Raw genomic sequence first — 16226 nt, forward strand, 5'->3', positions numbered from 1 at the left:
AGAGATGTTTGTTATAGTATTGGCATTGGAACACTGAAGACACTATTTGGGTGAACATACCAAAGTTTATACAGATAGTAACACACTAAGCTACTTTGCTATGCAGCTTAAGCTTATGCCGAAGCAAGCCCGTTAGCAAGAGAAGTTCGCTAGATTTAATATTGAAATCATCTATAAACTTGGTGAAGACAATATTGTTCGGATGCCTTGAGTCGTCAGGCTCAATTCCGGGCAATATCAGCAATTAATGTGGACTGATTAGAGGATGTTCGAGCTTCGTATGGAAGTGATCCATTCACAAAGGCAATCTTGCACCATGCAGAGTTGTCGAAGTAGAACCCTGATAGCAAAGCAGTGAAAGTTGCTAGTTGAACCAATGTGAAGCTTCACTTCTTAGTTCGGGATGGGCTTATATTCTATAAGCAAGAAAGATTGTATCTTCCCTTTAAGGATTTGCAATAGTTTTTTTTGCAGGAACATCATGAGCAATCTTAGCAATGGGACATGGTGGAAAGTGAAAGACTCTAGCTTCATTGAAAAGGGGATTTTTTTGGTCTGGTATAGAAGGTGATGTAGTGGATGTCTGTTTGTGCCTTATATGCCAGCAATGTAAGTGCAGAACTGAGAAGCAGGCTAGAAAGTTGCAGTGCATTCCAGCACCAGCATAGCCATTTCAGAGTGTGACACTTGATTTCGTCACTCACTTGCCGAAGTCTAAGGGTTATGTTACTTTGATGGTGGTTATGGATTAGTTGTCCAAGCTTGCACACTTCATTCCAATTGTGGGAATAGTAAATGCAAAACAAGTAGCAAATTTTTTTTTCCATGAAATAGTGCAGGTTTGTGGTCTTCCCGAAGAGATAATCTCGGATAGAGATTTGAGATTTACAAAAAAGTTTTGGGGCACACTATTCTAGTTGTTCGGAACCAAGTTGAAGTTAAGTACGGCTTATCATCCTTAAACTAATGGGCAGACTGAATGTGTGAATGCTCAAGTTGAGTATTATCTGCGGTACTATGTCGTGGCATACCAACACAATTGGGTTGAGCATTTGGACATAGCAGAAATTTGTTATAACAACACATTTCACAACGCTATTGGCTGTTCTCCATGGGAGATGCTGCAAGGGAATGCTCACAGGGTGCCTCAACAGATTGTTGTACCGAAACCAATGTCTAAAGTGTTGGTCCCGGCTATTGAGACTTATGCGGAGCAGCTATGCCAAGGTTGGTTTAGAGCTACTGAGGCAATGGGCAAAGCTCAAGATAGGTATCAATGTGATAAGGATCAACATTGTCGGGATGTATCCTATCAAGTGGAATATCAGGTGTGGCTATCTTCCTAGAACTTAAACATTAAGGGATCTTTACCTTGGAAGTTGTTACTGAGATATATTGGACCCTATTGGGTGTTGAAACAATTTGGTGATGTATCCTATCAGTTGGATATTCCCTAAGCGATGTCCAAACTTCATGATATGTTTCATGTCAGTTTACTAACCCCATATCATGAGGATCCTGGCCGCTCTTGGACTGTCCGGCCGGCTCCAAATGTTATTAATGGTGAACCAGAGTATGAGGTTGAGGCTATTCTTTTGTTTCGTAAGGCACGTGGTGGTTGAACCAAAGAATATTTAGTTAAGTGGAAAGGTTACCTATCTTGTGAATCAACTTGGGAGCCTCTTAGGAATCTTACACATACTCGTGAGCTTGTCATTAAGTATGAGAATCATAATAAAGAATAGTTTTGTAAATCTTGTAATAAATCTTGCAAATCAATAAAGTAATTGTAAGCTCCTGAGTTTGGACTTCCCGGGAGGTCACCCAGCCCAGTACTATTCAAGCCCAAGGACGCTTAACTCCAACTATCCCAAGACCCTTAACCGATTGGAAAAGGGGGTGCACTCTTGTTCATGGGCCCTTTCCCTCTATATTTGAACCCCATGGATCGTCTCTCGAGTCGTTCCCTTTGGTTGCTTACAATCCACCACGCTTCCCTGCAAGTTCACGCCCTCGTGAACGGAAGCTGAGAGCCGCAGCTCTCCCGAGAGCCTCGCTCTCTTGACACCCTACCCCTCGGGTCGAGCCCAGCGGGAGCAAACTGGACCAGCCAGATGTCAATCAACATGTGGTGTGATTCCCTTAGCCAACCAACAGAGTCGGACCCAAGACCCCTCTGATACCAAATGTAAGCTCCTGAGTTTGGACTTCCCGGGAGGTCACCCAGCCCAGTACTATTCAAGCCCAAGGACGCTTAACTCCAACTATCCCAAGACCCTTAACCGATTGGAAAAGGGGGTGCACTCTTGTTCATGGGCCCTTTCCCTCTATATTTGAACCCCATGGATCGTCTCTCGAGTCGTTCCCTTTGGTTGCTTACAGTAATATCTTTTTATAAATGAAAGTTTTGCTTCTCTCGTTCGTTAGTACTTAGGTCAGTTTTGGCAAGTTGACTTTGGCACTTTGGTGCATGGGTCCAATCCATAACCATGGGGATAACTATTATAGACTGATCACAAGTCCCTGCCTCTCTCTCAATGACTCATTTTTGAAAAAAGGTATGGTTGTGTAAACAACTTAATCTGCTAGTTTATAATAGTTGTCTAAATCTTCCTGACGGGGTTGATTTCTTGCTCAGGGGAAGCTAAGCCTCTGGCCTTCTCCCTATATCCCTGCGGGAAATGATGTATCATTCCTTTTTGTAAACCGAGTGGCACTCAGAGCATGGCTAACTCCATTAGTCATTTCTTTGTTGGTGACGGCCGGAGGGTGTTTAAGTGTTAACATCTTTGGATGTAGAGGAGAGGTAGTTCCATAACTCATTTAAGTTGGTGTGTTTCCCACATAATGTGTTTTCCATTAACTTTTGGAGTTGTTTCCTTGACGGTTTGCTAAAGTTGGGTATGCATTGACGAGGACGTCGATCTTCCCCAAGGGGGGAAGAGTGTCGTGAATGTGACTTCGGGTATCAAAAAATACTTGTCGGCCAATCCTTATAGACACTCTCTCCTTACTGCCACGACAGCAGGAGGTTGGTACTACTAATTCCCTTTATGGTCTCCACCTAAGCTAGTTGATAAATTGGTTAGCACATGTGCAACTTAGACCAGAAGGGCACTAAAGAAGGAAATCCTAAGTTGTCATTATGTCAAGCATACTTGACACAATGACGAGAAACTCATGTTGTTGGCTTGCACTTGCTAGTGTTGGAAACCCTAGCAATATTAAGATTAGTCCCCCAATATTCATTAAATGATAGTTTACTGTGTTTGCTAAACACCCTCACTATCATGCCCTTTGTGTTAATCTCATGTCTTAAATGGTATTTATGGAAAGTGTCCAGATTCGCTTATTTGGCACATTTATAGAATGTAAAGATTATCCTAAACAAAATGGTGTTTGTCCTATATCCATATTCGCAATCTAAGAACATTCCATATTTAGTAAATCTTGAGTTTGTTCTAAAGACTAACTCTTGGTACTAAGGGAGGCTTGGGGTGAAAGCCCAAAGCGTGTGTTCCTCAAGGAGGGTGGGGGGGAGGAATTATAAAAGGTTTCAAGTGTATAGTAGGGATAGTGGTTAGAATGCATGTCTAACCATTTGAAACATTAATTTGGCTTTCACTGAGCTATATTGCTCCTTGTTTTGCATCTGGTTTGGGTTTAAGCCCAAGCTCCACACTGCTTTAGTCAGTGGGGTACCTTCCTCCTCGCATTAGGCCACCGGTATGCCAAATTGTATCAGACACCATCTGACACTATTTTGTCTGTAGGTGCTGGATATGGAGAATTGGTGCTTATGGGATTATACTAAACCCTCGTTTCATAGCACAACGAGCTTGGAGTTCTACTCTAAATTCAAGTGCGTTATAGGCCAGACTTGAGAATTGACAACAAGAGCAGAAAGAATTGTACCACACACTATAAATGCCACTATCAATTAAATTTAATTGTTCAATTGCAATTGCATAGCATCAAACAATTGCATCAATTGTTACTTTAAAATCAAAGGAGGAGGAAGTTACTACTTTGCCATGAAAATAAATGAAAAAGAAAAAAATAAAATAAAAGAAACCGAAAAAAGCAATAAGGAAAGGGAGATTTAGATTTTGTAAAAACTAAATCTAAAATATAGTCCCAAATTCAAGCACTTCTTAGGGACAATCAAAATTACCCCTCATTTCCACTAATGTGAGTGTATGGAATATAAAAATGAAATACAGAAATATACATATTAATTAACCAAAAAATTCTAATTTATATATAATATATAACATCATAACCGTACACCTCACAATTTGATATAAAATATTACATAAAAAAAATGTTTTCTACATAATTGATGATAGTCATTTTGACCCTTTTGGTTTGTCAAGAGTGCCTCACTCCCAACGTTCTCTTTCGCCCTTGGAACGCCACCAGGGCATTCTTGTACTCCTCCTCTCCAAAATCCGGCCAGAGCTGCTTCTCAAACACGAGCTCTGAGTAGGCGAGATGCCACAGCATGAAATTGCTCAGCCGCTGCTCGCCGCTGGTGCGAACAAGCAGCTCCGGCGCGCCAACATCCTCGCACCGCTCGCCTAGCATCAATCTCCTTGACAGGTTGATCTGATCGATGTCCTGCACAGCCAGATTCCCCTGCTGCACCTCGCGTGCCAGCGCCTGGCACGCCTGGACCAGATCACTGTGCCCGCCATAGCCAATCGCCATGACGAATTTCATCCCCGTGTTGCCGCTGGTGATGCATTGCGCTTCCGAGATCTTGACCTGGAGGGTGCGCGGGAGCCTTGCAGTGTCGCCAATGCAGTGGAATTGGATCCCATCCCTGACCAGAAATCCACACGAGTCAATCCAATTCATTCGGACCAGCAACGCTATAGAAACGCCACTCACAGCAGCATGGTGGCAGGATCATCGAGGCTGAGAACTCTCTCAAATTGCTGCATCCACTGATCCACCTCCTCCCTGGGCCGCAAGAAATTCTCGGTGGAGAAGGCGAAGAGCGTGAGCGCCTTGATCCCCCAGTCGCTGGACAACCTCACGATCTCCCGGGCGTTGGAGTAGCACGCCTCCGCCGCGGCTCGCAGCTGGAACTCCTTGGCGATCCCTCGCGCCTTTGCCCACCGCGAGTTTCCGTCCATGATCATCGCAACGTGGTTGGGGAGCCGCAAAGGATCCACCCCCGCGGGCAAACGCGTCGTCGTCGTCGTCGCAAGGCGGGAAGGGCAGGGAGCGGCAATGCTGGCCATGAAAGAAGAGTTAGATTCGAGAAAGACTGTGTGATTCGCTCCAGAGGGACAGGACTACACGTATAAATACTCGCAGAAACAAGTTGTTTGCGCCAAGCAAACAGGGAACACCCGGCAAACTAAAACACGTAATACACGATTCCCACGCCGCAATAGAAACACTTGTATCGCAGAAAAAAACTGTTCGATATGTCGACTACTATAAAAAACCGCAAATTACTTTTCTCATGTGAAACGAACTGATGCTTACCAGAAGAAGGGAAGCTCGTTTCAAGCATTGGAATTCACCATCGGGAATTCCTCGTCGTCGTCGTCCGACTTGTAAAACCTCTCGTCTCTCTTCGGCGTCTATAATCGCCTTTCGCTGCTTCTAAGATTTCTGCCCACCACAGCCTGTTTGTTCGTGATAAATCCAAGAAGTTTTGTTCCTTTGGGTGTTTTTTCTTACGCTTACTACTAAAGCTTGCTTATTCATCCAGTGGGAACAATACGCTCTCAGCCACAGTGTCGACTTGCTTACCCTTGATTCTCACCCACGTCTCGGTGACCTTGTCCACCCTGTTGTCGTCGGCCAGTGTCACCACCGTGAACGCCCTCTCGGAGCTCTTGCTTCGCTCCCGCGGTACCACTGCGCCGTTCACGTACACGGTTCCATTGCTTCCAACCGCGGTCATTTTTCGCTCGCCTCCGCACAGCAACTCCTTGTGCATGTGGCCGAACACCACCAGTGGTATCTCGCATTTGCCTTCGCACGACTTGAGTGCTTCTTCCAGATCTATAAACACAAAATCCAGAGAAAAAACAAGTCATTCGCTAGCAATTGAGTGTAACACGATGGAGCTTCATACCGGGATCGCCGTGGTCGCCAGCGCCGGGGTCGAAATCTCGTCCGCAGATATCGCCGGGACTTGATCCCAGCCCTGCCAGAAGAAAGCTTGTGGAGAAGAAAACAGAGAAATGAAGGCTACCAGTGGGTCCATTATGGCCGAGCACAATGATCGCATGCTCTTTTGGAGCACCGAGAGCAAGCTCCGATATCTTTGTTGCGCTTTCCTCAAGACTATGGACACCGTACCTGCATTCAGAAAGAAAGAAAGAAAGAAAAAGAAGTAAAGATGAATCCTTACTTAGGCACCAAAAGAAATGAAAAGAATGGATTGGCAAGCCTTACATCTCCTTGCAGTATGGAAAGCCGAAGAACGCTTTGCGAGGACCTCCCATGGAGAAAGGCCGCGAGCCAACGACTGAGATTTTCAGCCCAGGAAATTCCAGGCGCTTGAATCCGACATGGCTCTCCCCGAGGCTGCAAAGCAAAGACTTTAGAGACTTGAAAGGAGAAGAAAAAGAAAACCATCACTTACAGTCTGTGCTGTTGGAGCACTGCGCTGGAAGTTTTAGAGGCATATCTTCCACTGTACCAGCAGTCATGGTTTCCCAAGATCACAGCCTTTGGCATGTCCAACTTCGACACCTCCTCCACCAATTCCACGTCCTCATTTCCAAAATCTCCTGCTTAGTCGGAAGGATTGAGTGATCTCCCCAAGAAGCATAATTTCTACCGGTGAAGAGGACGAGATCCGGCTAAAAAGAAAGTGTCAGAGCCGGAAAATCAAAACCCCGAGACTCACATTGATGTGCCGCAATGCTTGCTCGTCCACGCTCGAATTCCAGCTCCCATGCTAAGCGATCGATCCATCGGAAAAGAATAAAGATATTTCGATCGAGCTGCTTACCACGTCGCCGACGACCGCGATGACGCGCCCTCCCCCCATCCCTAAAACCCTAGAACACGCCAACATTGCAAGACGAATCAAAAGAATAACAGAAATACCGTACTTTACACGTGTGAGATTCTTACGCGCAAGAAATATTCCACAGAACGTGTACACGTGTCAAGCTGAGACATTGACACGCGTCAAACTTCCACGTCACACTGCCAAGTGGACGAGCCAAGGAATATTCCTCCCTCCTCTACCTGGAGCTAAAGAAACTACTACCAGAGGCTATGGCTGCTCCCGAGATTTTGGTCCTTGAAGCCGTCGTGCTGCGCAAACATCTCGCCGGCGTCACTAGCCATGGGCGCGGGCGTCGCGTCGCACGGCGGTATGAAGCACTCGGCCGAGAGCCCCGCCACATTGTAGGCCGCCTCGTCGATCCACCATGACTCCTCCACCCGGCTGCGTGTGTGGCACATGGACTCCTCCCCGAATCGAAACACGCTCACCACCGTGCTGCCGGCGTGCGGTACCACCGGTGCCCCCTCCTCCACCGCGCGGTACTCCCCCAGCCGCGTCTCCACCGTCACCTCCCAGTAGGACACCGCGCCGCGCGCGGCCTGGATCCTCGTCAGCTGCGAGTCTTCCATCCTCACCAGCAATCCTGAGCGTTGGCTGAAGTAGCCGAACGCCACGTGGCGTATCACCTCCTCCTCCACCTCGGGGTCCGCAGGGTCGGCCCCGGCCCCGTGACGCGCGGCGGAGGCGTCTGCCGGAGGTACCGCGCGGTACCCTGCGGTAAGTGCGTACGAGTCCGCCGCCAGCTTGAGCACGAAGCAGTCCTCGCCGTCCGTGCGCTTCTCGCCCACGCACCGCGCGTTGAGGAACATGGAGGCGAGCGTCTTGTGGTCGAGGCCGTGCAGCGCGCGGCGCAGCGGCCGGATTGGCCCGCGGACCGACTGCGATCCCGCCATGGGGCTCTGCTTCCACACCGTCTTGGCGTCGCAGCCGGCGCGGACCTTGGTACCGCCCACCGACAGCTCCACGTACCATCTGTCCGGGAACATCTGCCAGAGGACGAAGCTGCCGGACTCGCAGAGCTCCCTCCCGGGCCGGATGATGCTGCTGGCGGTGGTGGAAGCGGCGGTGGCGATACCGCTGGTGGTGGTGGTGGTGGTGGTGGGCATTTGCGCGCCGCCGGCGGTGGACTCGAATTCCGTGAGCACCATCTTTAGCCTCCCCGAGGCGTACGAGTTGTGGATGGACGTGTGGAGCTTTGCTCCCCCCGTGGCGGCAATGTACTGCTGGACGATGTACTGGGCGCTGCTCGTTTCCTGGCAAAAAGATCGAGCATTGGATGAGAGATCGAACCTCGAGAGGTCAAATCCAAGAACACACGAGCGCAAGAACCAAAGATCGAGCGAATTCACCGAGAATCCACTCCTAAGAAAAGACCAATTTCCGCGGCAAACAGAGCACTCGATCAAAGCAATTCCAGCGCAAGAAAAGAGGAACCCACTTGGAATTCCGCGACACGATCGGACCCTCGAGCTCGGATCGCTCAAAGAATCGCGAGAGAGAATGGATTCAGAACTTACAATTGGGCTGTCTTTGGGGCTGACGGTGGGAGGAATCTTTCCAACCGGGAAAGGGCCGAGAGAAATTCCCAGCGTCGCCAGCAGCTGCCTGGCTCTGAAGCGCTTGCTGCATTGAGCGATTCCGCCGCTGCCGCGGAGGCCGAGGTGTTGCAAGTGATTTTCCAGCTGTTCTTTCACCCATCCCTTGACGCCGTTGCTGTTCTTGGCCGCGAATTTGTCCGGGAATTCGAGCAGTGGCGGCAGCGCCTCGCCCAGCATTGCCACGGTCGGCGACTCGGAGCGTTTCCTAAACACCATTTCCTTCCCCCTCGATCGGTTCCTAGCTGAGATACTCCCGCGTCGCCATCTTTGCCTTGATCAATCCCTCCCCGAAAGAAACGCTTGATCCTTTCAAGAGGCGAGGGTTCTCTCGATCTTGCGCGTGAATCAAGCAAAGCAAAGAACAACAGTAGTGGTCTCCACAAGCCAAGAAGCTACTCTTTCTTGCTCGAAACTTTTCCAGAAACTCTCAGCAAGCATGGAGAAGCAACTTAGATCCGAAATCGATGGAAGGGCGAAGCGAGCAAGCTTTCGTTCTCTTTCTTTTGATACCACCGACAGCTCCAGACGCAGCACACACACAGACACACGATCTCCGTCTCTGGAAATCTCTAAACCCTATTCACTTCCACCTTTAAAATACCACCTTTTACTTTCCTGCTTTCCCATTTAACTATTTTCGCAAAGGTGGCGTACCATTTCTTTTGGCAAAAGTTGGCGGTTTCCAATGCGGCGGTGGGTGGCTGATTGCCATTCATACAATTCTGACTATAGGGGACCTTCCGTACAATGGAATGAAAAACCTTGGAAGAAATGACCAGCATATGGCTAGGCTTGAAAATATTTGCCAGGACAAAATGGCTCTCGATTGCGATTGGAACTTTCGGTTTGAATGCGTCAATACACTGTAAACATTATAAAGTATTTCTTCACACGTGGTTTTGTTTTGTTGTTTTTTTTCTCAGGAAATCACGAGCTGGGCGGAAGGAGGCTTTCGGCTGCTGTCGAGATCACAGTCGCGGCCAAAAACTAGGAAAAGAGAGCTTCTGTTAAAACTTCGCAGTTTACACCTTTGATTCGGCAGCTGCCGTGTGCGTGTGACGTCCAAACTTCCCTTTAATTACTGGAATAGAGACCCCGTCCCCTTGGAAAACATATGGCCCAGAAAACTGAAAACTCCACGCACCATGATGCCTCGTTCTCGTCCCCCAAAGACGTGCCTCGCAGCAACCCCGCACGTCATGCCCTAGAAACACCTTCGTCACCTTTCACATAACAATGCATATTCTAAGGTTTCCACCACCTTTTGGTAAGGCTTAGTCTCTTTCACTGTCGTATGCTTGCATGTGCACGACCACTAGCCCATGTAGAGTGTGTAAGACGCAGTGTCTGCATCACGACGAATATCCACCGAATTTTAGTTACATTTGTTTTTTTAATTCCATCCATCAAAACTAGCCACAGTATGGCGAATCATCTCCCCACGCTACGCCGATCATCCACAGTGGGGATCTTTTTCTCTCCTCGGCCAAAATCTCGCTATGAAACCACCACGCCAGAGATCATGCCTGTGTGACGATGTGATTACTTTGGCACGTTGTAACACTCCATAGCATTTCCCTCATGCGCGCCTGTGGAAATCTTTCCTTTTCTTGCCGGCTCGTCTCACGCGAGAAAATCGCTTGAGCGCGATAAAACCCCAGATATCTGGAAAGGAAGCAAAGTCAAACAAGCCATAAAAACTCCGCCGGAGCTGTCCGTCACGTCCTAGTCTTGCAGTCAAAGAAGAGAGAGCGAGCGGCCACAGTGCAACTCAAGAAAAAAGAGGAAAAAGCCGATAGCTTTGAGGAGAGATCCACTGGGAAAACAACACAAGCGCACATTTAAGCAAGAACTATAGAAAGAAATGTAAAGAAAGAACGAACCACGGACAGAGAGCGAAAGCTAGCTGGAAAGGAGAAAATTGTCCTTGGTTCGTTGTAGTTTAAGTGATGAAAAGAAGGAGATTGCCAGTGTCTGTCCCAAGCCAGCAAGAGAATTCCGCAACTTATAAACGTGAGGGGAAAGTACTTGGTATGTGTAAATAGGATGAAACATGTATTTGATCTGCGTACAACAACAACACGGCTGCCTGTGTTAAAATACCAACGTACCTTTGGACTGATAGCCTGGTCGCTCAGAACAATCCAAAGCAGTCGTAATGGCATCGCCCTCAAAATCCCTTGGAGGCCTCAAGGTACTTTATTTCCCCATTTGAGTGTGGAAGAGGTGGGTCCAAACTTTCGAAGCCCAGTACTGCGTCCGTGAACGCCATCTGCACGGGCGAAAAGTTTTAAGGGTGAAGAAACTTTAAGTTTGAGACTTTGCCATTCAATAATACCTCGAGGTCATGCTCCGCGAGCCTCAGCTTCTCCTTGCAGTTCCTCACATCCGCAAACGCTTGTTTCATCTGCGTAGAAAGAAAATAAAAAACACTAAACACTTGAGCTGATTTCTTACCTGTCTGAGGTAGTCAAGATGGCTGTTGAACATCGACGTAACATTTGCCAGAGACTGCTCCAGACCCTGCTTGCGAGACAAACATTGTGTTACTATCTCATCTTGCCTCCCTTGGTGAAATGTTTACCTTGTTCTTGTTCAGCATCTCTTCACTTGTTTTGTTCGCACGGTTGAGGTCGCTTTGCAAAGCCGCTACCTGACATAAACGAAAGAAAACGCACGGTTACAGCTGTTCAACACCGAGGATGCACGCCCACCTGTTCCCGCCGATCTCGTTGCAATTCAAGAGCTTTTGCAAGCTCCTCTTTCACCTGCTAGGAGTGCAAGAACTGAGTACGATGGACATGGATGAAAACACGGCTAACCTTGCTATTATCGCCGTTATGTTCCTTGGAGGTTTTTGTTTTCTCAGCTTTGGTACTGTCGTAGCTGAAAAGAGAAAAATAGAACTTCCGATTAAATTATTCTCTCCATTGAATTCAGCTTCTTACCGATCGTAGCTTGAGACTGGAGACGGACTCACGGACCGGCTTGTATCTGAATCGAAAAAAGTTAGCTAACTTAAAATGCAGCCATCGAGAACAACCGTCTCGCGGAGACCGATATCTACGATAATAAGGAGAGCGGTCACGACGTCTTCGCTTTGGAGAATAGCGCCTGCGATGACAATCGCCATTAGAGACTTTTCATAGAAAAGAAAAGAACAGAAAAAGAAAAAAAAAGAAAATCAATCTCACCCGTATCTGTCCCGCCTGTCTTCTCTATCCCTCCGGCTATCCCTGTCTCTGTACGAGTACGAGTCACGGCCACCCCGGTTCTTCACTTCGTTCACTCTGATGGACCGTCCAGCAACAACCTGAATCATGGAATATATACTTCACACAGAAACAAGAAAAATAAAATAAAATACGGATACCTTTCCATTCATTCCGTAGATGGCACCATTAGCAGCCTCCGAAGTGGCAAAAGTGATAAATCCATAGCCCCGGGACTGCCCATCGTGGTCTTGAATAATCTGGAAAAGAAAGACGCAAAGAAATAAACAGAAAAGAACTCGGCCAACTCACCAGAGGGACTTAGTAAATCAAGAACATAACAGATTCTGCTAACAAAAATGCCTAGAAGTGCCATGGATACACTCAAGGAAGGAAAGAAAACCCAGTACGAAAAGCCCAATATAAAAGCCTGAAACTTTCGAAGGACTTGGCAAGTTCGATCGAAAAGATATCTTATCCCGATGCGTTGCATAGAAATTCGAACAAAAAAACGGCGCCGGGAGAAAAAAATTCCAAAATAAGTGCCACAACTGCGTTCCATCCATAAACATATGAAGCGAGAAAAGAAAGAACCTCCAAATGCCGTGAAAAACAAGCTAAGAAGCAACGGAACAGGCAGGAGAAAAGAAAAGAAAAACCAAAGAATGCAAGCGGAGAAAGAGAGAGGAGCTCGATCGAAAAAACCCACCTTGACTTTGTCGATTTCTCCAAACTCCTCGAACGTGGAGCGAATCAAGTCCTCCGTGACATCGTATGCCAAGCCGCCAACATAGACAGAGGTCTGATCGCTCACAGTCATCGCTGCGAATGCACCTCGCTCTTGCAAGCGCCGATTATCGACAGCAGGAGAACAATGCCGAGCTCCGGGAGCACCGAATCGTCCTATCGCCGGCAGTGCCTTACCTTGCTCGGCGCCATACCCAGAGAGAGCACTACAAACCCTAATCTTGGAGCTTTGGAAGCAAGTCTTCACTATAAAGAGAAAGATTATGGGATAACCGCACTGAAGTTTATACACAGCTGACCAAAAAAGAAGAAGAATGAGAAAAGCTTAGAAGAGGACTCTAGTTGGAGAGAATTTCAAGCTCCGCCCAAAGGAGTGGTGAGCATTTTGGTTGCGCCGCCTCGGGGGAGATGTTTAATCCTTTGGAGAGTATCGACGCCACCGTCTTCATTGTCGGCCTTTTGCTCGAGTCGGGATGAATGCACAGCCGGATCACCTCGCAGACAACCAGCAGCTGCTTTAGATCGAAGGATTTGAGCGACGAATCCACCATGTAGCCGAGAGTCTCAGGAGAACTCAAGAACTCTAGAGCCTGCAAGCAAGAGGTTAGAAGATCTTCATAGCAAGGAAGCGAGAAACTAAAAAATGAAGAGAGAAAACTAAACTAAGATAGATCGAGAGGCTAGCCAGGAAAGAGAGAAACTAGAAAATGAGAAGAGAGAACTAGACTACTAGATCGAGAGGTTAGATCTTCATAGCAAGGAAGGAGAGAACTAGAAAATGACAAGAGAGAAAACGAGATTATGCTAGATCGAGAGAAAAGAAGAGAAAGAAAGAAATGATTTCAGAGAGAAAACTAGACTACGTTAGATCGAGAGAGAAAAAGGAGAAGAGAGAAAACTAACTATGCCAGATCGAGAGAGAGAGAGAGAGAGAGAATTAAAGAGTTTTTTACCCATTCCATGAGAGAGCCCTCCTTCTCGGAGTAGGGTAGTCGTCCGGTCACTACCTCCAGCAGGAACATGCCAAAGCTTAAAACGTTGCTCTCGAAGTCTGGTGCGTGGCGGTCGGAGCCTTCGAAGTCATCGTATCCGATGCTGTTGCTAAAAGATTTCCTTCGGTCACTTTTGATCACAGCGAGCTTGGAGATTCCAAAGTCGGCCAGCTGCATCGAAAGAACGAATCACTACATGACAAGCGCAAAAGAGGAAATAGAGACAATTCGTACCTTTGCAGCGTAGTCCTCCGTGAGATAAATTGCAAAAGAATCGAAGTTTGAGTGGCTAGCAGGCGGCACAAGTTCGTGGTGCATGTACTCCAGCCCGTATGCCGCTCCCATCACGATCCTCATTCGCGTCGTCCAATCCAGATGATCCGAGTCCACATCTGGATGTGTGTCGTTAGCTACTGAAATAAACCAATAGAAAAACTTTGCTTACTGTGAAGATGTTCGGACAAAGTTCCGTTTGGAACATACTCAAACAAAAGCATCCGCGCGAAAGGTTCTTCCTCGGCACAGTATCCCAGCAAGTTCACCAAATGCGTGTGCTTCATACGCGCAAGTGCCTCGATCTGCAAGCAAACATGACGACATTAGTACAATATACAGTGATGACGAGATGTCAGGTGCACCTTACGACGAAAAAATATTTCGGAGCTTGCTGTCCAGCTTGCTGCTGAGATTCTAATACTCGTGACGGCCACTTCTGTTCCGTTTGAAAGTGTTCCTTTGAAAACAACAGTATCCGGAGACGACCCAATTATGTTGCTGAAGTCTTCGCATGCTGCCTGGAGCTCTGCCCAAGTTAGAGACGGGACATCTGTAAACAAAGAAAACGACGGTGTTAGATAGAAATCACACTGCAAACGCCACTAACCCGTTACAAAGACCTTCTGTAGATGTCCACTCATACCAGCCTTCCATGGGCTGACCGCCACAGTTTTCCGTTTGTAGAGAAAAACGCCTACCATAAGAAAGACGAACACAACAGCTGAAAATACTGATAGTAGCACGGCCAACGTTTGGAAGCCTTTGTGGTGATGACTATAATGACGAAGTTTGACGTGGTGATCGTGGGAGCTGTGAACACCGTTAACTCTCGTTGCGTTGTTCTTCAGCCTGCTTTGCAGAAAGCGATGAGGACGTTCTGCGATGCCATTATGCAAGTGTGACCATCAGCTGTGAAGCTCGTAAGTCTTACCACAAATGTGCTTGCTGATTAGACGTTCTGACAAATGTAGACAGTCCCCTACAGTAGCACTACGCACAACCACAATGATATTACAGACCAGGCCTTTGCTTACATGCTTACCTTGGAAAACATTCAGTAACAAAAGAATTCTCTGACACATCAAGCGTTTGAAGGCTTTTCAGGTTACAAAAAGCACGTCCTGGAATGAATCCGGTGAAGTGATTATGGTCCAGGCGCAAATGCCTTAGCCTGACTAGCTTCCCAAATTGCGTCGGCAGACTTCCTTGAAAATGGTTGTTCCCAAGATTCCTTCAGATCAAACCCCAAAATGAGCCAAGAACAAATAGTAAGAAGTGAAGATCACTTACAGCGTACGCAAGTTCACTAGATTGCCAACGTTTGGAGGAATAGTGCCAGATAGATTATTTCCGCTCAAATCCAAGTGAAACAGTCTCTTCAGAACCCAGAGCTCCTTCGGAATTGATTCAGACAGCTCGTTTCCTCTCAAGTCACTAAAAACGAAACGTTATCTCAGTCATCGTCCAAATTAAAAGATCAAAATCTCACATTTTCTTCAGAAACTCTAGCCTTGATAGCTCGGGGGAGATTTTTCCTTGAAGCGACAAATTCACCAGTTCCCTGTTAGACGCACCACTTAGTCCTTGGAAACTCCAGCCTGTCGAGAACACTTACAATTTTATCACCCGGCCATCGGATGAGCAAGTCACGCCTCGCCACTGGCACAAAGAACCATGGTCCGCGCTCCATCCGCTTAGAGCACCCCGAGGATCGCTCGATATGCTCTGCCTGAAGGCCGACAGAGCCGATGCTGCGGCAAGACGCGATCATCGACACCGTTGAATCAAAAAATCCACAAACAAACGTACCCTCATTCGCGCTCGTGAGGCAAAATCCACCGTATAAGCTGGACACCAGGACAAAGACAAGGGTGCTCAGCATAATCCACGCTCCATCCCAGATCCTCATGACCCTAACCATGATTTCCTGCGGTAATCGGCATCCCTGGAACCTGCATTCCCTAGATTATCGGCCGGAAACGCCAAGGCTGCGAGATTTCCAGGCGCGCAGGCGCCAGGAATGAAGCATCGACCGATCCAGAGAAAGCCAAGAGAGCCCGCCCCTGCAGCAAAATCCACGCGAGCGCTCTTCAAAGCGCCAGAGGGAAGAGGAGACGCTGCCGCTGCCGCATTGCCCCAGAGCGCGCAGAGCAAGCCATAAAGAAATGAGAGCTCCGAGACGCCATAGCTGCGCTTTCCAGGGCTCCGTCAGAAAGAGGGGAAAGCCTTTCCCTCTCAAAATCTTCGCAGCTTCACTGGAAGAGAGACGCGATCGCGGCCGCACATCTCGCCGCGAGCAATCGACGCCTCAGATGCGGGGGGTAATCTATCATTGGACGAAAATCGTGCCACGTCA

General features: G+C 47.7%; 5 protein-coding genes across 7 annotated transcripts; all 5 read right to left on the reverse strand.

The window, feature by feature from the left end:
- Window positions 1-4371: 4371 nt before the first annotated feature.
- Window positions 4372-5249, reverse strand: LOC9658179 (isoprenyl transferase). Its single transcript, XM_002978214.2, has 2 exons — window positions 4894-5249; window positions 4372-4825 (listed from the first exon to the last, which is right to left on the reverse strand). The coding sequence occupies exons 1-2, from the start codon at window positions 5247-5249 to the stop codon at window positions 4372-4374; spliced, it is 810 nt and encodes a 269-aa protein (XP_002978260.2).
- Window positions 5250-5649: 400 nt separating this feature from the next.
- Window positions 5650-7037, reverse strand: LOC9653277. Its single transcript, XM_002978215.2, has 8 exons — window positions 6983-7037; window positions 6878-6928; window positions 6809-6830; window positions 6611-6758; window positions 6421-6552; window positions 6218-6324; window positions 6098-6169; window positions 5650-6024 (listed from the first exon to the last, which is right to left on the reverse strand). The coding sequence occupies exons 1-8, from the start codon at window positions 7019-7021 to the stop codon at window positions 5717-5719; spliced, it is 879 nt and encodes a 292-aa protein (XP_002978261.1). The 5' UTR covers window positions 7022-7037; the 3' UTR covers window positions 5650-5716.
- A 31-nt stretch (window positions 7038-7068) lies between these two features.
- LOC9653278 lies at window positions 7069-9347 on the reverse strand. Its single transcript, XM_024683177.1, has 2 exons — window positions 8563-9347; window positions 7069-8298 (listed from the first exon to the last, which is right to left on the reverse strand). Exons 1-2 carry the CDS (start codon window positions 8857-8859, stop codon window positions 7243-7245), a joined length of 1353 nt encoding a protein of 450 aa, XP_024538945.1. The 5' UTR covers window positions 8860-9347; the 3' UTR covers window positions 7069-7242.
- Window positions 9348-10166: 819 nt separating this feature from the next.
- Window positions 10167-12804, reverse strand: LOC112349130 (cold-inducible RNA-binding protein-like). 3 transcript variants are annotated; one of them, XM_024682927.1, is made up of 12 exons: window positions 12565-12804; window positions 12017-12115; window positions 11838-11956; window positions 11711-11757; window positions 11592-11637; window positions 11466-11529; window positions 11358-11411; window positions 11228-11296; window positions 11101-11166; window positions 10982-11050; window positions 10527-10915; window positions 10167-10459 (listed from the first exon to the last, which is right to left on the reverse strand). In XM_024682927.1, exons 1-11 carry the CDS (start codon window positions 12673-12675, stop codon window positions 10814-10816), a joined length of 846 nt encoding a protein of 281 aa, XP_024538695.1. In that variant the 5' UTR covers window positions 12676-12804; the 3' UTR covers window positions 10167-10459; window positions 10527-10813. The 3 variants fall into 3 exon arrangements, with proteins under 3 accessions (XP_024538695.1, XP_024538694.1, XP_024538693.1); XM_024682926.1 differs by having other exon boundaries at window positions 10167-10308; window positions 11687-11757; XM_024682925.1 differs by having other exon boundaries at window positions 11687-11757.
- Window positions 12805-12851: 47 nt separating this feature from the next.
- LOC9653279 (protein MALE DISCOVERER 1) lies at window positions 12852-16159 on the reverse strand. The gene is made up of 12 exons (XM_024682922.1): window positions 15680-16159; window positions 15486-15621; window positions 15360-15431; window positions 15161-15304; window positions 14913-15101; window positions 14802-14860; window positions 14478-14747; window positions 14233-14420; window positions 14040-14172; window positions 13829-13986; window positions 13556-13765; window positions 12852-13192 (listed from the first exon to the last, which is right to left on the reverse strand). The coding sequence occupies exons 1-12, from the start codon at window positions 15789-15791 to the stop codon at window positions 12941-12943; spliced, it is 1923 nt and encodes a 640-aa protein (XP_024538690.1). The 5' UTR covers window positions 15792-16159; the 3' UTR covers window positions 12852-12940.
- Window positions 16160-16226: the final 67 nt, after the last annotated feature.

Source organism: Selaginella moellendorffii, unplaced genomic scaffold (assembly GCF_000143415.4).
Source record: "Selaginella moellendorffii unplaced genomic scaffold, v1.0 SELMOscaffold_36, whole genome shotgun sequence".
Lineage (NCBI taxonomy): Eukaryota > Viridiplantae > Streptophyta > Lycopodiopsida > Selaginellales > Selaginellaceae > Selaginella > Selaginella moellendorffii.